Source organism: Dreissena polymorpha, chromosome 1, assembly GCF_020536995.1.
Source record: "Dreissena polymorpha isolate Duluth1 chromosome 1, UMN_Dpol_1.0, whole genome shotgun sequence".
Lineage (NCBI taxonomy): Eukaryota > Metazoa > Mollusca > Bivalvia > Myida > Dreissenidae > Dreissena > Dreissena polymorpha.
Window position 1 is genome coordinate 102714065 of NC_068355.1, and position 23948 is coordinate 102738012.

Below are 23948 nucleotides of genomic sequence, written 5' to 3' on the forward strand. Positions count from 1 at the left end.
CTGCCCCCTGGCAGCCATATTTTTCAACCAACCAGCATCATTTTTGAACTCGTCCAAGATATTATTGGGGTGAATCTTCTGACCAAGTTTCATGAAGATCGGACAATAAATGTGGCCTCTAGAGTGTTAACAAGGTTTTACTAAAGCCATATAAGGAAAACTGCCCCGCCTCCTGGCGGCCATGTTTTTTCACTGATCTGGACCATTTTCAAACTCGTCTGAGATATCAATGAAACCAATGTTTTGACCAAGTTTCATAATGATTGGGCAAAACTTGTGACTTCTAGAGTGTTCACAACGTTTCTCTATAGCCATATAAGGAATACTGCCCCGCCCCCTGGCGGCCAAGTTTTTCAACACACCGGTACCATTTTTGAACTCAACCAACATATCATTTAGATAAACATTTTGAAAAAGTAACATGACGATTGGGCATCAAATGTGACTTCTACAGTGTTCACAAGGTTTTTCTTTTTTTTGACCTAGTGACCTAGTTTTTGACCCAGAATGACCCAGTTTCTAAATCAGTCGAGGTATCACTGGGACAAATTTTCTGACCAAATTTCATGAAGATCAGACAATAAATGTGGCCTCTAGAGTGTTCACAAGGCAAAATGTTGAAGACGGACGACGCACGACGCACAAAAAGCGATCACAAAAGCTCACCATGAGCACGTTGAGCTCAGGTGAGCTAAAAAGAACAAACTCCACTTCTGTAGTGAAAAAGAATGTAAGTATGAAAGTGATCATGCTTAAGTTTACATGTTTGTAAAGTGTAAGCCCTTTAGCAGCAATCTTTTTTAAATTACGAGATGCTCAAGTTGAAAAAGAAAAGATTTGCTTAAAAAAACGGCAATTATTCAGAGTTGTATAGAAAACACGGTGCTTATACCACGTGCCTTTTTAAGATATGTGTTAGGAGAATAAAGCACGACCCAGTTAACATTTTTAATGATGTCTTTTTAAATTTTTCACCATTTTTAATGGGATAAAGTGGAGAGCCCGCTCATTCGTGAGAGTTTTCTATAGGTATCATGATCTGTTTAAACAAATAAGTATTTTATCAGTTAAATGCAACCGCACGTTTGTAATATGAAGTCCCCACACCAATCCGACATTTTTCTAACCATTCAAACACGCGGTTGCACTTTACTGAAAAAATACTTATTTGTTTAAAAAGGTCATGATACCTATAGAAAAATGCTTGGGAATTAGCGGGCTCTCCCATTTAAAATGATGAAATATTTAAAAAGAGATCCTTAAAAATGTTAACTGGAACACGCTTTATTCTCCCAACACAGAACCGAAAAAGTCATGTGTTATAGGCACCGTGGAAAATATAATAACCAAAACATGATGATTCACAACTGCTCACACTAATTAATATGTTTGTAAAGTTAAGCTCTCTAGCACAATTACTTTTGGAATAACAGATAATACAAATTTTTTAATTCTTTGTGTATATTAAAGGGGCTAAAACTCTGATCGTAATGAAAATGCGCCAAGCAAACTCTAGCAGCAAAAGATTTTTGCTATGATGCACATATTAAGAGAAAAGTTTTTTTAATATTTAAAGGATCAATAACTTCAGTTGTGTCGAAAACCTGCAAACCAAATTTATTATGGAGGTGCGCAGTTTTACATGCTGGTTAGGTCACGACTTTTTAATTTATTGGTTTACATTTTTTTTTTGGAAAATGGTCCATCTGGCGGTCGAAAAAAAAAACAAAAAAAAAACATTCGACAAAAAGTTAATACTAATAACATCAGAACAAAGACAACATACCTTTTATAACCTTAACACAGAGACAACATATCAAATTATGCAAAGAAACACATCTATATCTTCAAATGAAATGAGTCCTAAAAGCACCTTTTGTAAGTTTTTCTTTACTGCAATTGTAAAAAAAGAATCAGTAAAAGTCTTCCGAAAATTTGCAGTCGGTGTGAATTGACAGTTTGATGTCATCAAAGGGAAGCTGCTTCCTGTCTTAAAGCAATAAAGCGACAAATTTCTCGCCGACAAAATTGGCTTCCTTTGTCTAGCAATCAACATGCCGAACCAATCGTGTGTTTGATTCTCGATGGCAATCCTCCAATTTAATACAAAAGGGCCTGAAAGGCCCAAAGTCGCTCACCTGAGATAACAAGATATTATTGGGACAAATCTTCTGACCAAGTATTACGAAGATCGTAAAATAATGGCCATATAAGGAAAAATGGCCCACCACCTGGCAGCCATGTTTTTCAACCAACCGGCATCCTTTTTTTACTCGTCCAAGATATTATCGGAATAAGTTTTGAGAAGTGCCCATAAAAGGACAGGTACATAAGGCGTCACATTGAAAAATATCCCAATCTCTGCAATATATGTGAACCAGTCGTCGATTTCATTACTTGATTTTATTTGCAACCATACTCAAACCGGATCGTTTTTTTTTCTCATTTCGCTTGTTTTTTAGTGCGGTCAGGAATAAAATATACACTTCAACACCGTTATTTCAAAGTCGTCGGGACCGTTAATATAACTTCGGATTAATGATAATTCGAAATTAACATTTGACAGTAGACTTCTTTGATTCTCTTAAAATAAAAAGTTGTGGAATTCGCATGGTTCGGTTTAACGCTACTATGAATAATTGTTTCACTTAACAAGATGTGTTTGTGAAACACAATGTCCCCCTATATGACGTTTGACCTTCACCACTCAAAATGTGCAGCTCCATGAGATAAACATGCATTTCAAATATAAAATTGCTAGCTTCAATATTGCAAAAGTGACAATACATAAGCAATTTTGACCCATATATTTGACCTTGAAGGATGACCTTGACCTTGACCTTTCACCACTCAAAATGTGCAGCTCCATGAGTTACACATGCATGCCAAATATCAAGTTGCTATCTTCAATATTGCAAAAGTATTCATAAAATAAGCGATTTGGGCCACATATATTTGACCTCTGACCTTGAAGGATGACCTTGACCTTTCACCACTCAAAATGTGCAGCTCCATGAGATACACATGCATGCCAAATATCAAGTTGCTTTCTTCAATATTGAAAAAGTACTCAATAAATGAGTGATTTTGTCCACATAATTTTGACCTCTGACCTTGAAGGATGACCTTGACCTTTCACCACTCAAAATGTGCAGCTCCATGAGATACACATGCATGCCAAATATCAAGTTGCTATCTTGAATATTGAAATACTGCAAAAGTGTACATTAAATGAGCGATTTTTACCCATAAATTTGACCTTTGACCTTGAAGGATGACCTTGACCTTTTACCACTCAAAATGTGCAGCTCCATGAGATACATATGCATGCCAAATATCAAGTTGCTATCTTCAATATTGCAAAAGTTATTGCAAATGTTAAAGTTGGCGCAAACCAACCAACCAACCAACAGACCAACCAACCAACAGACAGGGCAAAAACAATATGTCCCCCACGACTATAGTGGGGGACATAAAAATGTTTACTGTATGGTCAGATAGCAATAGATTTCTACTTGAAACAAAAGGAGGAATAAAACGATTCTGGTTCTTCTTTTTTTTTCTCTAATTACAGAATTATCCGCTTTTGACGACATAATAAAATTAACACGCTACTCGCAGGCGACAAAGGTGTAATTATCGGCTTTTGACGTGCCACCTGCAGACGACAAAGGTGTGAAATAACGCTGAGTGTTTTGCCGTTTTGACTTCGGATTAAAGAATCAGGATTTGGTGCGAATTACAGTGTTGGGACCGACAGAATCACTTCAAATTACCGATTCCTTCGGTTTAACGATGTTCGGATTAACAATCAAATTTAACATTAAACAAAGAAGAACCAAAATCGGGACCCGAAAAATACTTCGAAATAACGGTGACTTCGGATTATCAGTGTTCGAAATAACGGTGTTGAAGTGTATATAAAAAAGACCATTTTCCGATTATTTTTTCCCATTTTCCGGGTCGGCGGTTTTGTAAACCAAGAAATATAAAAGTCGTGGCCTTAATGTGTTTTACAAAGTTTCAGTCCCAAGCAGCAATAAAACTTAATTAAGGATAAAAGTGAAATCAGGTTGTTTTTTTTTGCTATTATAGGGGCCACAACTACAGTTTTTTTTAAAGTTCACTATAATCCCCATCCTCCTCTCCCAAGTCATGAAGTTAAAATGTAAACTTCATAATGTCTAAGTAAAAAGACATGAATACAGAGCATTTAGAGTAAAACTACTTGATACATAAAATGTAAGCTTCAAAAAAGGTCTAGGCAAAAATTTGAGACATGCATGCAGTATATTGAGTAAAAACTACTCTACATCATTTTTTTGACAATTTACGTCATTATTATATAAATACATTATTATGGGGCAATAAAAACATGCACATAAGATTTTTAAATCTGAATCTAATAAGTTAATTAATTCCCAATTTTCAACTTTTGAGATTATATACTGCCAAATAAAAAAATATCAAATCATTGTTTTAAGCCGTTTTATGACTTCACTAAATTAGGGAAGCAGTGCATTCCACTTTTTTAACAACCCTCTCCAATTAGATTTGACATTTTACATGAATGTAGTCTAGTCACTTAATGATAATGACATAGTGTTAACATGTTAAACAAGTTACAATGCCACAATTATGCTTTAATCAACCATAATTAAGAGATTGTGGATAACTGATAACAGAATCATAGTAGTTCAAACATGTCAATTCCTTGTTTGAATTCTGTGGCAGAGCTTCTGACAGGCAAAGGTTATGATCTTCTAGCTTTGTTCTTTGCTAACAGTCAAATAATTAATTGGCTTTATTGTGTCTATCAGAATAACAAGACAGCAGCTGTTTAACAACAGATAACCACATATGCTGAGGTTTGTTACCCAAATTGGCCGGTATTTTTTGCAAATGACTGGTCAATCCAAACTGTAAATCCATATGAGGAATATATGATTATATTTATCTTGTATGATCTATTAAAACAAGATAACAAGTGAATTCAGACACATTACATTTTGTAAGAAAACATCATCATCACATTAATAACCATCATTTTTAGCAGCAGCAGCATTATCAGCTTAATAACATTCTGCACAACCAATACAAATTCTATAGAACTGTCAATCTTTTTTTTCAAAGACGGCAACTACATTTGTTGCATGATGTATACCTTCACAAATTCCTGTAAAGCTGTTTATTATTGTTCTTTAAATGTTTGCTATGGAGATAATTGTCCATCTATAATTACTGCTCAATGATCTACTTGTTATATGATTACAGGGTGCTGTTACAATTGGTGCAAACATTTTTCATGTTAAGTGACAGATATTAAAAATATGATTTAAAGCTTTACCTCGTTACTATAATATTAACGCTACAGAACGGGTGGCAAGTAATTTGTTTCTCATGATTGTAGGTCATAAATTATGTATCAGCTTATCATCTACTATGACATTTCGTCTTTATACTGTGATACATTATTTGAAATTATCTTTTAGCATTTTGTATATCAGCTAAATCATTAAAAATCACATTACAAGATTTTGGATAAGATGACAACAAGGTTAAACTGGATCATGTATTAAAGGATTAATTGTTGTTCGTTAGGTACTTATTTATTTTCCTTTGTATCAACTGACAGCAAAGTGACAGAATAATGAATCATATACAAAAACACCCAGAAATTTTTAAAATACTAAAAAGAATAATGAATAAATGACCCATTTAGTTTAAACTGAATAAAATATAGATCTAATTGTGCTTTTTACAATATCGTTTTTTGATGAATTTATAAATTAATTTTTGTATTATTCACAGGAAAAATATAGTGATTAAAAAAGTATTTTGCATTGATTTAACAAGTTACAGAATCTGATACTATTTTAGGAAAGGTATACAACTAATGCATAATAGCGCTATGTGTGTACAGCGAGATATTCAATGTCATTTGACTACCTTCTCGCATTTTCGGTTGTCGATTACGTTCATGCCTTCTTCCTACAAATATTGAAACGAAGACATAATGCAACACATGAAGAGGGCATCATTGCAACAATTTTAACACATTGGTTGAAGGTTCAACCATATTATAAGCTGGGTGCAAAGGTTTATTAAAAACATTACAGTAGCTGTAACAATTTAGAACAAATTTCCAGCACCACACAATTTTTCAAATTGAAAGTCATATTAGAAAGATGCAAAACGTATAAGCATCTACACCATAAAATAATAGCTGCTTATATTTTGTCTACCAATATTATAGTTCAATATTATATGTATTCCAGATGCGCTAAAGCAGGGTATTATGTTTGCAAGCATCCGCTCATGAGGTTTATAACACTTGGATCTTGATTTAGGTCATTGACTCTACATTCCAGGACCAGGTTATAAGGCTACTGGCACAAGTACACATTTATACAATACATATAATTATCATGCTTAGAAATAATTTTCACTACTATAAATGTTATTATTCACCTTTTCGAAAACGAAAAAATAACAATATTTTTTATATAAAAATTGGTCAAACATTTTATTCTGCTGCAGTAAAAACTATGCTGCAGCCAAATGGCCTCTTAATAAATAAAATACTGAATTATTTTCTCTTCTGGAGCGATAATTTTTAATAAGCTCTGTTAGAAATTATGGACAAAGAACACATTTATAGGATTATCAAATACTTTTTTTTTTGGTATTTCACGTTAACATGATGAATGGATGAAATACCACAACTCTTTTCTTGTGGCGTATATTCTTTCATCTTATTTGTATTTTTAACAAAATAATTGCAACGATAAGTTCAACTGAAATTGGTTTGAACATACAATGATTACATTGCATGCACATGATGGTTAAACCATAGAGGCACATAACAAACTTGTGTAGCAAAGTGAATGGTTATGTAATGCTGAAAATTTCAAATTGTTATTATCAGAACAGTATCCAACATGCTAAAATAAATATTTTTTTAAATACATCACAAAGAAACAGGAGACTGTTCACAAGCATGTTAAAACAAGAGGGCTTAAAAGGCCCAAATTCGCTTACCTGAGATAACAAGATATTATTGGGACAAATCTTCTGACCAAGTTTCATGAAGATCGGAAAATAAATGTGGCCTCTAGAGTGTTAACAAGGTTTTACTATAGCCATATAAGGAAAATGCCCCGCCCCTTGGAAGCCATGTTTTTTAACGATCCGGCATCATTTTTGAACTCGTCCAAGATATTATCGGGATGAATCTTCTAACTAAGTTTCATGAAGACAGGACAATAAATCAGTGTTAACACGATTTTACTATAGCCATATATTAAGGAAAAATGCCCCGCCCCTTGGAGGCCATGTTTTTCAAGCAAACATAATTATTTTCAAATTCATCCAAGATATCATTGAGACCAATCTTCTGACCATATTTCATGAAGATTGGACAATAAATGTGGCCTCTAGAGTGATAACAAGGTTTTACTATAGCCATATATAGCCATATAAGAAACAAGATGTGTTTGTGAAACACAATGTCCCCCTATATGATGTTTGACCTTGTAAGATGACCTTGACCTTGTGAAGGATGACCTTGACCTTGACCTTTCACCACTCAAAATGTGCAGCTCCATGAGATACACATGCATGCCAAATATCAAGTTTCTATCTTCAATATTGCAAAAGTATTCATAAAATAAGCGATTTGGGCCACATATATTTGACCTCTGACCTTCAAGGATGACCTTGACCTTTCACCACTCAAAATGTGCAGCTCCATGAGATGCACATGCATGCCAAATTTCAAGTTGCTATCTTCAATATTGCAAAAGTATTTATAAAATAAGCGATTTGGGCCACATATATTTGACCTCTGACTTTGAAGGATGACCTTGACCTTGACCTTTCACCACTCAAAATGTGCAGCTCCATGAGATACACATGCATGCCAAATATCAAGTTGCTATCTTCAATATTGCAAAAGTATTCATAAAATGAGCGATTTTGGCCACATATATTTGACCTCTGACCTTGAAGGATGACCTTGACCTTGACCTTTCACCACTCAAAATGTGCAACTTCATGAGATACACATGCATGCCAAATATGAAGTTGCTATCTTCAATATCTCAAAAGTTATTGCAAAATGTTAAAGTTGGCGCAAACAGACAGACCAACAGACAGGGCAAAAACAATATGTCCCCCACTATAGTAGTGGGGGACATAAAAATGCCCTGTCCCTGGTGGCCATGTTTTTAAAACCACCAAAACAATTTTCGAAGTCATCCAAGATATGATTGGGACAAATCTTCTGAGCAAGTTTCATGATGATCAGAAAATAAATGTGACCTCTAGAGTGTTAACAAGGTTTTACTATAGCCATATAAGGAAAAATGCCCCACCCCCTTGGTGGCCATGTTTTTCAACCAACCGGTATCATTTTTGAACTCATTCAAGATATTATTGGGATGAATCTTCTGACTGAGTTTCATGAAGATCAGACTATAAATGTGGCCTCTAGAGTGTTATCAAGATTTTACTATAGCCATATAATGCCATATAAGGAAAAATTCCCCGCCCCTTGGCAGCCAATTTTTGTTTTTCAAGCAATGGTTACCATTTCTGAACTCATCCAAGATATCATTGGGACAAATCTTCTGAGCAAGTTTCATGAAGATCGGAAAATAAATGTGGCCTCTAGAGTGTTAACAAGGTTTTACTATAGCCATAGAAGGAAAAATGCCCCGCCCCCTGGGCCATGTTTTTCAACCAACCTGCATCATTTTCGAACTCGTCCAAGATATTATTGGGATGAATCTTCTGACCAAGTTTCATGAAGATCAGACAATAAATGTGGCCTCTAGTTAATAAGATTTTACTATAGCCATATATCACCATATAAGGAAAAATGCCCTGCCCCTACGAAGCCATGTTTTTCAAGCAAACGTTACCATTTTTGAACTCATCCAAGATATCATTGAGACCAATCTTCTGACCAAATTTCACGAAGATTGGACAATAAATGTGGCCTCTAGAGAGTTATTAAGGCAAATGTTGACTCCGCACAACGCATGACGGACAAAAATATTCAAATATTCCTACCATCTTAATTGTTTTATGTTACATTGCATTTTGTTTCAAAGCATGAGTTGTGAGCTCTGAAACTTTCCTGGATCTCTGTAGGCTCAGACATGGGGCTATATCTTCTGAATTGCAAACACTGTATCCAGAGGCAGTTAACAACCAAATTTAAAGGAAATGACTGTTCTGGTATCCTGACCCTAGATATTCTCGAAACATAACACACGTCCCTCATTGCCTACCATACCACCTGTTACTTCTAAACATTGCAAGCATTATGATGTCTGTTTCCTTACAAACATGTATGTTGTATATAGGTAATGTATATTGGAAAAATGTTTCACCTGTGGCCTAAAACCAGCTTGGATCAATCTAAGAGTACCCAAGGGGAACAAAACTATCAAACAGTAAAGAAATAATGCATCATCATGGCTGTAGTATCCATACTTCCATTACCAATTCTGAAACACCATTCATTAGTTGATATAAATGTCCAAGTGGGGTACTCAATTAGCCATTAAGAATCAAAGTGTTCTATGTCGTTTCCCATAGTTGTTATAATTTTGCAAATTAACTGATTGCAGTTGTATATACATGTATCAATGTTTTTCATTTGTTAGATTTTCTTTCAGAGGTTTCAGTTAAAATACTGAGGGAGCAATATTTTGTTTAATTGCTATTATAACAAGGGCTGTTTGTAAAACATGCATGCCCCCCTATATGGGCTATAAGTTGTAGTAGCAGCCATTGTGTGAATACGTTTTTTGGTGGTGGTGGTGGTGGTGGTGGTGGTGGTGGTGGTGGTGGTGGTGGTGGTGGTGATGGTGGTGGTGGTGGTGGTGGTGGTGGAGGAGGAGGAGGAGGAGGAAGAGGAAGAGGAGGAGGAGGAGGAGGAGGAGGAGGAGAAGTAGTAGTAGTAGTAGTAGTAGTAGTAGTAGTAGTAGTAGTAGAAGTAGTAGTAGTAGTGGCAGCAGCAGCAGCTGAGGCAGCAGCAGCAGCAGCAGCAGCAGCAGCAGCAGTAGTAGTAGTAGTAGTAGTAGTAGTAGTAGTAGTAGTAGAAGTAGTAGTAGTAGTAGTAGTAGTAGTAGTAGTAGTAGTAGTAGTAGTATGCATTACAAAAATGCAGTTAGCCTTACATTTGGTAAAATTTAAATATATTACAAGGGAGGCAAATGCTGTGACAATAAATTTAAACTTATTGCATTTTTTTCCCCTGTATATAAGAAAGATATAATAGTGTATTACCTCCCCTGTCCTGCTTATATTTATATTAATCAACAAAATTAACATTAACACAATATTTAATATACAAAATATACAAAAAATCTCATATTCTGATAATATTTTTACTGATCCACTGTATTTTACTAAAAGGATGATGTTTCATTGGACTGATAATTATAGATTTAGGATTACAGACCAGTTGCTTCAGTAATATTGTTCAGAGTGTGCCCTGTTGGCCGCGTATGCATTCTTGAGTTATCATTCAAAAAACATTTTACTATTTCGAGTCACCGTAACCTTGACCTTTGACCTATTGACCTCAAAATCGATAGGGGTCATCTGCAAGTCATAATCAATCTACCCATGAAGTTTCATGATCCTAGGCGTATGCGTTCTTGAGTTATCATCCGGAAACCATTTTACTATTTCGAGTCACCGTGACCTTGACCTTTGACCTAGTGACCTCAAAATCAATAGGAGTCATCTGCGAGTCATGATCAATCTACCTATGAAGTTTCATGATCCTAGGCGTATGCGTTCTTGAGTTATCATCCGGAAACCACCTGGTGGACGGACCGACAGACCGACCGACCGACATGTGCAAAGCAATATATCCCCTCTTCTTCGAAGGGGGGCATAAATATCTATACAAAACAATTAGCAATTAAATTGTTAGCAATCACATTTCCTCCAGGAAATCATGTTAAGAGGCCACATAAAAAACTGGGCAGAGGTTTCAGAACACCTTAGTTTTGTGAAATCTTGCAAAGCCTTTAGGCAACAAATCACTAATTTGTTCTTATCTTATTCCTTTAATCTTAATTTTTCTGATACACAGATTTTAGATAAAATGTTTCAATGCCAAGTTTCTTGGGTACAATTATTTCTTTATATGAGCAGCATTCAGGTATTTCTTGTCTCTAAATGTTTAGACACCTGTATTTTAAAATATTGTTTATATTAATTTTTTTAAACGAAATAAAAGTTACATTTGTATTATCTTTACCCATTTATGCCTAGCGTCTAGAAAAAAGGCCTTGGCAAACAGCGTAGACCCAGATGAGATGCCGCATGATGTGGCGTCTCATCAGCGTCTGCGCTGTTTGCTTAAAGGAATTTCTGTAAGAAATATTCTAAATATAAAAATAAATATACTAGACATCCCTTATTTTTTAAATAAATTGATCCAATTTAGAAGGATGGGAAAGTCCACAAGGCATAAATGGGTTAAAGTTATAATGGTATTTCTGAATGGCTCTCAAACAGTGCATATTCAAACCTATTAAATTCTCAGCCTAGTTGAAAGAGTAGTAGAGTATTTATTTAACCTGCCCAGTCAATATCCAAAAATACTTCGTAAAACAAGTTCAAGTGCTTAGCAAGTCTAATTCAGTTTAACATTTCTGACATAAAACACATATATACTGTCAATTTTCCCATTTGACATCATGATTAATGAGTGTACAGGCATTAAATGACTGGGGCAACAATATGTCCATAAATCCGACCTGCTATGCTAACAATCATTCAAATTATTGATTCAAAAGCAAGATCATAAAAAGGTTATCAAATATTTAATCCTGCACTTTTTCTACCTCTCATGTGGATCTGTGGGTGTTTTTTTCACTTGAAGAATTATTATGTAGGAAATTTATGTAAAAAAAATACTAGTTCAAGTTCCACTAGAAATCTGTCATGCTTTTGTTGACTCAGCAAATTGAAAAAAAAGTTATCGGTTAAATCTTGGATGTCTTGATCATTATGTTTTTGTAACAGAAAGGAAAATCAAACATTAAATGTTGGACAGTTGTTTTGATTTTTCAAACATGCAGCAATTGATCTCACATGCAGTGATTGGCTATATAATGATTAACCTCTGTATGGAATTGATTACCAGTATGTTTATCACAGGGATGCAACGACATACCAATTAATCAGCATACTGCGGTATTAACTCAGATGCCATATCATATCACAGGACCGTTTTGCTTTATAGCAATATAAATTAATTGACTTGCATGTTATGAAAGTTTAGGGACAAAGAAACATTAGGACACTTTTGGGAATGGGACTTGGTCCCTTTGGACAGGGAAGAGTGATTTTCACTACCAAATTTTCCCTCATACAGCACGCTCCCATGTATAGCGCGCAGGCTGTTTTATTAATGCAAAAATGGAGAAAAAAACATTTAAAGACAATAAAACCGCCAAATCGGACCAAAAAGGGCCGCCATTTTACTATTGCGCAATCCAATAATCCGGGGCATTGGAAAGCTTAATTACCGGTAAGCATTCAAAATAGGAAGCGTCATTATGATTAGGAGCATGGGTTGCATAGGACTATACTTTTCTGACAATTTTGTAATTTTCAAGCAACAGATTAACAGTCCTTCTGCAATTGGTGTAAAACGTGAGAAAATAAGAATTCATGTACATCATGTCATTCTTCCTCGGGGAAAGCATGGCTTTAAATTTGAATGCTGAATAAAACTTTGTGGCGCATGGGAGACAGTTGTTGAGATATGTCAGTATTGACATAAAACTGTTTATCTATTATGTTGGACAAGTTGGGTTATCGTTTGTCGCCTTACACAGGCTTGAATGTGATGAACAATGAATGCGCCTAAAACCTGGACCAAACTAGAAAACACTTACGACCCTGTTCACAACTACAGTTACCTGCCAAAAAGACCAAATACCTTTACCAGTCCAAAGTAAGCTGCCAATGTAGAAGTGCACAAACACAGACAAATAAATGTTTGCATACTTTATTCAAACATTTTATTTTATTGTAAATAACTAATGCTACCCCGTTCATATCTGCCGATAACAACTTTTTGTTGGTTTGACAACGGCCCTTCAGTCTTTAAGATTATAGGGTGTAGTTTTCTGGAATACAACAATGGCGGCTATTATGATTATTTACGATTACGAAATGAATTATTCGCAATTTAACAGCAAGGAAAGCGTTGTATCAATGTATTACGCGCACCAACTTTTTAATTTGAAATTTGGAAGCAAAAAACTGCACGCTATACAAAGGAATGTATGGTAATTTTGTTATATTGTAATTGCTTACAAGGACTATAACATTTATCATAACAATGTGTGTGTGATTTATTTTTGGATTTTTTTATTTGAAGTTATAGGTAGTCATTTGGGAAAATAATTTTGTTTATGAGATTTGAAATGCAGAATTTTGCCCTCAAATACAACTAAAAACCCACTCACAAGAGCTGGAAAACATATATATATATATATATATATATATATATATATATATATATATATATATATATATATATATATATATATATATATATATATATATATATATATATATATTTATCCTCAAGATGTATACTATATATATTTTCTAATGTATTTATTGTACTCACTCCTATTTTAAAACAATTGTTTTGATACTATAATTTAAGCATTCATTGAAAATTATTTCCTTCGTTGCATGCAGGGTTATAAGGGACATGACAAATATCAATTATTATATTTTAGTTACATCAACACAAAATTTACTTGATCTGCCCAGACTTTGAAAAAGAAACTTTGAGTTTTTTTGTAGGTTACCGGTTTGATTTATATGTCTGGCATTGAGTCTAGCAATTAAACAAGACTTGATTAATCAAATTCAATGCCACATTAGACATTGGTACCAAATAAAACAGTCAGTAAAAAAAAAAAGACAAACATTTCTTACTTTTTTGTCAGGCGATCTTTTGTCAATAACCCCAAACTGTCATTCAAAAAAGTACGCAGCTTGATTTAGGCTGCAACATCAATTTTATTGTTGTCTCTTAACACCTGTAAATTTACCTGACACTTTGCTATTTTTCAGCCAGGACATTAAAGGCAGTATGGTAACAAGATCACACGTCTGCAGTTAAGACAGACCTCACTGCTAGAGTGAATTCTTTGATTTCACTGAAACCAGTAGATCATGAAATTACAATAAAGCCATCGGAGGTACTGCTTGAACACTTTGATAGCAATTTTGATGTTTACATTACAGTGATCATAAGAGGTGATTAACCAATATCACTGTTAGAGCTCTTTCATTGGGTGTGCACTCAGAACAAGTTGCATGTTTTTGGAAAAAATCACCCTCCCCCTGACCCCTCCTCCTACTGTAGCATCGTCTCAAAAAGCTGACAAATTATTATTGTCTGCACATTTTTGGTAACATCTCCAAAACAAGCCAGTTGCCATTCACCAACAAGGTGCTAGTTTTCAAGCGAGTGTCAATGGTTACGCCTACTTTACTTTAGAAAATTTGTATTGGTCCAAATCAAATTGATTTTTCAAATATTAGGTGTTGTGCAACATTTCACACACCGTGATAACATACATTTTACCCTAGACTTATATTGCAATAGCAACAAAGGCTATAGCAGACGAACTTAACTTGAATCAGTCTCCTGTAGAGGAATCTACTCTAAAACTGCGTCCACAGATACTTTACTCCCCGCAAATTTTCTTAGTGGAGCTTAAATTAGGTCATCCCGCTAAGAAATTTCACAGTGAGTAAAAACAAGTCCAGATAAAGAGCGAATATCAACACGAAATAAACGCTAGTAACTTTCTTGCTGATATGGCTGGAAAGTGAGTGGCATTTTAAAAATAAATACAAGTAATAAAGGGTATAAAACGGCAAAAAAATACCTGCCTCGGCATGAACGTCGCGATCTTGACTATCACTTGATTACCCCCTCTGGATATGCTTGGAACAAAATTTAATGTTCTTAATCATGTTTCATGAAGATTGGACTGCAAATATGACTTTTTGAGAGTGACCAAGTTTTTATAATAGCCAAATAAGGAGACCTGCCTTGCCCCCTAGATGTCATGTTTTTTAAAGAATTGGAACCATTTTCAAACTCAGCTGAGAATTTGATTCACTAGAACATATGTTTGCACCAAGTGTTATCGATCAGACTATTAATGTGAATTTAAGAGTGTTGACAAGCTTTTTCTTCAATTTGACCTAGTGCCTTAGTTTTTGACCTCATGTGACAAAGTTTAGAATTGAGCCAAGATATTACGCCTCATATTACGTTCAATCTCTGCACTGTAATACACACTGCTTAAGCTTAAGTAAGTCAGAGAAAACCTCGCAAATTACCTCTAATTTCCTCCCTGGAATACTCGACACTCTGCTGTAGACATCCGTATTCGCCATGGCATGATTGTTTTTCCTTTGTTGCAGTGGGGCAGGGTTTGCCGCCAAAGGAGGGCAGCTGAATGATTGGTCGTTTACGGGTTGTACGCCCGAGGCCACAAGAATTGGAGCATTCAGACCAGTCTCCCCAATCTCCCATGATGCAGTCCTTGGCTGTAAGTAGAAAAGTGGGGATAAGTTTTGTGTGAAATGGTGATTGGCATTTTAAAATTATCCTTCGTTCAACAGAGTGATTATTAAAACTAAGTGAAAACTTTATTTCCAGCTTATTCGTATCAGCTGTCCCAACTGACCCAAGTCTCTGAGGCCAGGTAGAGTTATTAAAACCCAAAGTTACCTCAATTCTTTTGTTCTTTATGCTTCTATTCATATAACAGTACAAAGTTGTTATACCAAGGGAAAAGTCTTATTTCTTGGAAAACTGTTGGAACATACATTTTTTAACTGAAGATAATATTTATAACACAGTTCTCATGCAATATGATTGACTAGCAGAGTGGAAAGGAAACGGTTTAATTTGATGCATTTTCAAAGTAATAACTTTCAGTGGTAATAACTAACCTTATTTATAGACTTGCTTAACATAAATATATGTAACTTTTTGTCCATTTTTGTATCTTTTGAGACCCATCATTTATATTGGCTTTTGTTTTCTCCTGTTGAGACAATATAAAAAACTTCTTATCATGAGCTATATTACATATCACATTTAATAATCATAAATTAAACACTGGCTATATTAAACATTATGAATAAACCGTTTCTCTCTTCTCAAGCCCTACCCATGTGACCCTGATTCTAATTGGATGATTGAAGCATGCCTTATCAATACTGAATCAACCTATATCAATATATTAAACTGTTAGATTGCAAGATTGAGCTATGCACCAATTTTTTTTATGAATGAACATTGATCTTAAAAGGCATAACAAGCTTTTTGGAACGAACAGCTATCTTTTATCACTGCCATACACGTTTTTTTGCTTATTGAAGCAAAAGGGTTAACAAAAAGACCTCCGCACTTCTTTTGATGGCTTATCAGTTAAAAGCAGGGGGTCCTAATATAACAGATCTAGTTTCAGTGACAATAAAGTAGTGTTGTGTTAATTATGGGTAATTAAGAAATCCACAGTGGTACTAATTAACCTGCTTAATTGAATCTTTTGTTGAAGCTCATATGTAGAGAAAAGACACTCAATATTATATCATGTATCACATGTTTTACTTTTCTAATTTTATTGAATTTCACAATAGGAAATTAAATCATTTTGTCTGCATGGGATATTTTATTGTTGGAAAAACTGCAGCTTACTTTAGCTCTTCAATAACAGCATTTAGAGTGCCATTTTATACTTTTACAAATTAAAGACTAGACAAATGTTGCCTGTCTTCAACATTTATGAAGATAATTAATCCTTTTTAAAAGACTCGCCAGTTACTTGATTTTCATATTGTACAAACTTCTTTTTTGCAAATATGTGTGGGTCATAAGAAGAGTTAATTGGGGCAAACTGTTATAAGGGTAATAACACAGCCAGTATTTATATAACGATATAAATACTGAAAACAATGAAATTTTCACTAAGTAATGGCAATGATAAACCATGTTGCCATTTAATTAATATGCCCGGTTACATGTGTGTGACTGTGAACAGTCATGGTGGTCCACGGTACATATATTATGGAAAAATGACCATAATTCTTGCCTTGGTCACGGAATTTTTTAAATGATTTAGATTTTTAAGGATATTTTAGTACCCATTACAGCCTTAATTTCAATTGAATGTTCTTAGACCTGTCTCACTTAGTTAAATTAAGATAAAATCAAATTAGCATATCATAAATTGCAATTTCCAAAAAGCTGTTTTAAATTGCATTGATATTGTTTCAATGTTTCTTAGTCAATTTTCAACGTATCCATGCATCTTGCTCATTTTAACCTAACACAAGTTTAAAATAGCAAGTAAAGGTTTCAATTTCATAGGAGTTTGAAGCCTTAAAACTCCATAACTTGAAACATAACGGGCAATGACCTTTTGTATACAAAATTAACACAATGTGGTGGTGAGATCATACCAATTTGATACTTTCTGAAGTAATCATATAAAGAAAAGACCTAAACATGTTGGAGTTCAATTGACAAGTAATTGACACAAGTAACAATGTGACTAAACTGCCCACTTCTGGGTGAAAACAGCGCACTGTGATACAAGGCTGATGCCCCTTCAAGTGCCCGAGGAGAACACTTAAAAGTTGGTAAGCTACCTGTCCGCTGTGCTGGCGTCTCAGTATCCAATTAAAAACTGAAACTCATATAAAATGTGGCACTGTTCATTTTTGTTGTATACATTTCATTGTGCGAATATTGTGTTACAAAGGCTGGTGGTAAGGGAGTAATGACCGTAAGTATCAATGAACTGACCGCCCTCCCTGTCAGATGTTTATTGGGATAAAAAAATAACAAGGCAATGAACTGATGGGAGATATTACATACAATGACAGGCAAGATATAAGTTCATTCTGTGACCATTATAGAGTTTTTTTTAATAAATAATTCGGTCAGGCAACATCTGAGTGTTAGCGAATATGAACATCATAGGCAATTATATTATGGAAATGCTTTATTAATGAAATCTCGTGAATGTTTCATTTTGCCATGTTTTTTATGAGAGGGTCTCTGGAAAAACAAGGTTTAACACATGTGCATAAAGTATACATGTACAGTACACTCCACGCGTTTTCCCAAAAAAACGTGCTCCCTCCGCGGGTTTTTTCTGCTAGCGAGTGTTCACAAGGCGTTGGAAAAGCGAGGTGAACTCGATAAAACGCTCGGCGTTACGCCGCGTTCGCTAATTCCCGCGGCGTGTATTACTTTAGGCTAGTCGGTAAATGCAGACACTTTCCGTTCTTATCAGTGACCGCCGCGCAACGCTGCGTTAGCAGTGTGCTACTGGGCATGCCAAAAAATAAAACCATTGTTATAATAAATTGTTTAAATACTGTAATACATATATAAAAAAAAAGATAAATGTATAGAAAATTAATACGTATACAAATTATGTTTTTTAATTCACAGGTACGTCTACAATATGAATGAATATAATACATTTGACAAATCAATATTTAAATCATAACACATATAAAACAAGAATAAATGTTCCGTAAAATTTCCAAATGAGAATAATAATTAGTAATCCGAAACATACTATGATTTTTAATTGTTAACACGAAGTTTACAAATGCTTCCAATATACAGTCATCATGTATATTTCCCGACAAAAGCGCGCAAAAATTATGCTGCAATGTACAAGGTCAAGGTATAATGTATACTCCTGCAAAGCGTGCGTGTATTGAATTTTTTATACAAACTTTGTAGCGCAGAGAACATTGAGTTTTGTTGATTTCGGTTAAAAGTTTCTATGGTATTTTTTAACGAAATTTTATCGCGAATAAGTTGATATTTCCTCTAAAATAATTTCAAATCAAACACGCCGAATTTTTTACGTTATGGTATTTTAGTAGAGTAATTATTTTAACAGTAATTGTACTGTAAACTGATTAAAGAAGACATCTGGGCGGAACTGGATTTTAAGTTTTTGACGTTATGCAAACACGCAAAGCTTGTCTACTGACCTATTGTGTAGAATGCTGTCTGCGGTGTTTTGACAAAAGGGATTAACATGTGTGAATGTCACTCTGCCGATTTGGTCCATAATTACTGGTAAACATTGTTTTAAATGTTGACGCAACAAGAATAAACTGTGAATATTAAATGCAACTATCAACTCAATAGTTACCACCTTCTTTTAGCAATCAATGGAATAACCTACCTACAAAGGGAAAATAAATGCATTAGCGAGCAGAGAACTGACTTTGTTCCGACAATTAAAACCATTCCATATGCATTCGTTGGAAGTGTTTACTTGAGTAATTTATGCCTTTAGACAGGAAGCGGCTTTTCTTTGATTACGTCAAACTGTCAATTCACACAGATTTGCAAGATTTTTAGGGTCCTTGGTCATTTGTTTACATGTTAAGTATGGAAAATCACCTGCTAACATGAAAACTTTGGATTAAATTATCAAAATAAAAACAATGTTGCAATCTGTGTTTATATTAATTAGTATTTAATAGTATTGAATTAAGTATTAGTTAAAAGGCAACGTTTTATGTGTCGTAAATCAACAGGTTTTCTATAAAACAAAAACTACTTCTACAACCATGTCGGGATCGATCTATCTTGGTTGGGGTTTTTTAATTGTAAATATTATACTACATGTACATGTATGTACTTGTAATAAATGTAATTTTATTTGAAAATCAGGAAATCAAACAAAATTAAATTGATCGTTATCTCATAAAACGCGGAGTTTCCCTCGCGTTGCCAACGCCGAGGGCTGCCGCGTCGGCTTATCAGTTTTGCCGATCGTTAACCGCCGCGTCCAAAATCATGCAAACGCCGCGTATAGCGGGATTTTCTCAATCTCCCTCCAGGTCAATCCCCGCGGAGTATGGAGGGAAATTGGGGAAAACGCGTGGAGTGTACTGTAGTCCTAGATTAGCATGTGCATTCCGCACAAGCTAATCAGGGACGACACTTAACGCCAATATTTGATTTTTGTTTCAAAGAGACTTCCATTTTACAAGAATTACATAAAAGTCAAAAGTGTTTTTCCAAATAAGCATGTGCACAGGCTAATGTGTGATGATACTTGAAGCACATACATTAAACGTAGTTTACCCAGAGCACAAAATGATAAAAGTTTTGTTAAAATGACACCAGAAATAAATGAACCTCTATTCAACACAGTTACTATTACTGCCACATTAATTAGATAAAGCATATTTTTGTTCACCCATTTAACTTTTTTTTCCAGACAGAACATGCTGATAAATATGTTTGATCAAAGCGCTGATGGCATTGAAGTAGTTCACCATTGTATAACACAGGGAACAATTGATGTGTAGATTACAGTCAGTGTCCTGCAAATGATTTCAAAACTAATAAACATGTGTAGTTTATGCATAACAAACTATGAAACTCAGCATCATGCGAAAATGTGTCTAAAGCCAAATGTGGCCAGAGTTAAATTACTCCAGACCAGCCTTATGCATCTGGGCATGAGACCAATAAGATCACAAAATCCTGCATGACTTTAAAGCCAACAGAGAAGCTCCTGAGCAGACAAATCAGATTGGAAAATTCTTTAATTGACCAAGTTTCATGAAGATGAAATTTTGCTTCTTCAGGGATACAAATATTTTTCTTTAACTTAAGAATGTTACAATCAATGGACAAGCAGTTAAAATATCTGGAATCCTGCAATTCTGGATATTGAAGCAAATTATATTGCACTTTTATGCCGTAGATCAATTGATCAATTGAACAATGTGTGCTTTTTAATTACTTTTATGCCTCTCCAATCACCACTTAAAAGGATACATACCACTGTAGCTGATACCATTTGACCTAGACATGTCCACTGACCCGCTAGAATAAGTTTAAACCGCCAAATTATTATTTATTGCTGTTTTACAACAGTGCATAAATTGATCTCAAGAATTAAGTATTATTTTACAGCATGTGTATTGTTAGTTCAGCCTTCTATTAGTGTAAATTTCATTGGATAAAAATCTAAAATGATTTGGGCAGCTGATATAAATGTCTCAACCTAAAAACAAGTGATTGGGATGGCTATAAACCTCTGATTGCCACCATTTGTGAAGCCAACACAAGGTTTCTGTGTTTCTTTTAGGGCTGTCACGATTCACCGGTATACCGGTATATCGCGGTGCATGTCGTGAAAAAAATCGCACCGCGGTACAGCGTTGCGCACCGGTTTTTTAATATTATATGAGCACAGATATAAATACATAACATAATTATTTTGATATAGATATCGTTTTGAAAACTGTAGAAGTGATTCAAAAGGGCTTAATAAATAATCCGTTAATATCCAGGTCAAGCAAGCGCTTCCACTTGTAGATGTTTTACTTTCACGTTTAAAATACGGCGATGTATGGGTCCAAACCTTTTTGGAATTTGGGACCGATTTCCTTTGCAAATAAGTTCATAATTATCAAAAAGATGTTTATTCTATTTCTTATTTTCTTTCTTTAGTATATCGATCGTTCAAAGCATGGCACTTCCGAATCATGTTATCTTAAGATTCTGAATAAGTCGAGGAAAAGTCAGAACGCTACGGATTTTCAATACTGGGCCCGCTGACTCCGCATTTTAAACATGTCCTTTAAGCGTTCGATTTACACAGATCGTAGTCACATCTATTGTAAACAACATGGCGGACATAAAAGACGCGAATAACAATAACAATGAGTTTAAAATTGTAAAAAACAAGAAAGCAAAAAGTGACATTTGGAAACATTTTGGCCTGAAACTCAATACAAAGATAAATCAATTAGTTGATAATGTTGCCGTCTGTAGCCACTGCAATCTGGACGTTAAAATGAGTGGTGGAGGTACCTCAAATCTGAGAACCCACATCGATCGCCGTCATCCGAATCTCAGCAGGGCTACTAAATCCAGTACGTCAAAGGCAACAGATGAAGAGGATGAGACAAAACATGTGGTTAAAAAGCAAAAAACCCTTGATGGTATGTTTGGTTCTAAATATCCCTTTAATTCCGACAGAGCCATGTGCATCACTAGATCTATTGGCAAATATATAATTGATGACATACGACCAGTATCTGTTGTCGAAGGAACAGGGTTCAAAAAGATGATTATGACTTTGGATCCTCGGTACACAATCCCAGGTCGAACATACTTTTCCCAAACATTGATTCCAAATATGTATCAAGAGACAGCAGTCCGAGTTAAGTCTAGTCTCTCCAATGCCAAGACAGTTGCATTAACCACAGATGGATGGACCAGCCGAGCTCATATGTCATATATCACCGTCACATCTGCCCACATTACACCAGAGTGGAAACTTGAGAACTTTGTTCTTCAAACACGCAGTATGCCAGAGAGCCACACTGGTCTAAACATTGCAAATGTTGTGAGAGATGCCATATCAGAGTGGTGCATCACTACCCCCAACCCCCCACTAGTTTCTGACAATGCAGCAAATATGACAGTTGCGGCTAGGGAACTTGGCAGCCAACCACACATTGGTTGCTTCGCTCATACACTCAATCTTGGTGCGCAGAAAGCCCTGAAGATTACTTCCGTCTCAAGGATACTAGGGCGTGTTCGGAAACTTGTCGGGTATTTTCACCGTAGTACTACAGCAGCAGCAGTACTGTCAGCAAAAACCAATCTTTTAGGTATGAAAAACTTAAAGTTGACCTGCGATGTTCCTACACGCTGGAACTCTGCCGCTGACATGTTGGAACGGTACCTCAAGTTGCAGCCTGCTGTTTATGCAACACTTTTGTCACCAGAAATAAGTCGCCACATAGACCATGAGACAAGCATGTTGAATGAAGCAGACACAAAACTGGCAGAGGACATAGTGAAATGCCTGTATCCGTTGAAGGCAATAACAGAAGCAGTCTGCACAGAGAGTATGCCAACAGTTTCAGCTATCATTCCGCTCATACAGAAAGTCCAACAGAATATGGCATTGATAGGCACAGACTCCCCTATGTCACGATCTATCAAGGAGGCCGTCCTAAGTGACTTGAACACTAGGTACCATAAAATGAAAACAACTTTATACTATATTTAAACCATTTTTATGTTAATTTCAAAATAATTTGGTTATTGCTTTACAATTAACAATTATCAAATTTTTATTTTGTGATAAATTAATAGAATGTAAACTGAAAAACTATAAATAAAAATTGATCAAATTAGTTATCAGTAAAAAGAGAATGATAATTTTAAAACATGTCTGCATGAATTGTGAGCAACCAGAAAAGTATTGTTATCATTCTGCAGGTACACCAGTGAGGAGCTTCAGAATTTCCTGTCTGAGTGCACTCTTCTGGATCCACGTTTCAAGACCACTTACTTGACACCAGAGGCTATGGAGAACACCTACCATCGCTTGGCGCTGTTGTTACAATCTGGGGATGGAAAGGTAGGGGTTACAAAGCTACAAAACAAAACATACTGCATTACTGCTTCTGCTATTACTATTTCGCATGATAAATAGTGAAAATAATAATGCCGGATAAATGATAATATTGATTATAATATTAGAACACATTTTATAAAGGGAAGTCAGTATTAAGTAAAGTGATAAAACAGAGCAAAATATTTTTATCAGCATTGATGCATCAAAGAAATGTATACAACAAAAAGCTCTAGCAATGAAAAGAAAATCCGATTGTTTCAGGTACACGTTCAAGCTGACACCCAGGCTCCTACCCCTGGACAACATATTCCTCCACATCCTGTGCTTCCCGAGAGGCCAAATACCAGCCAATCACCATCTCCTACTGAGACATCTGATGAAGGTATAAACAACAAGTGCACTATGCAGCAGTTACAGTAAAATGTCAAATGT

General features: G+C 35.2%; 1 protein-coding gene across 2 annotated transcripts in view; it reads right to left on the reverse strand.

Moving 5' to 3' along the window:
- The window catches only part of LOC127865222 (somatomedin-B and thrombospondin type-1 domain-containing protein-like), an 86120-nt gene that overhangs the window by 25466 nt on the left and 36706 nt on the right, over positions 1–23948 (reverse strand). For both annotated transcript variants that reach the window (XM_052405229.1, XM_052405230.1), the window contains exon 2: positions 15415–15624. In XM_052405229.1, the coding sequence (XP_052261189.1) occupies positions 15415–15624 (210 nt within the window). The remainder of the gene's footprint in view (positions 1–15414; positions 15625–23948) is intronic.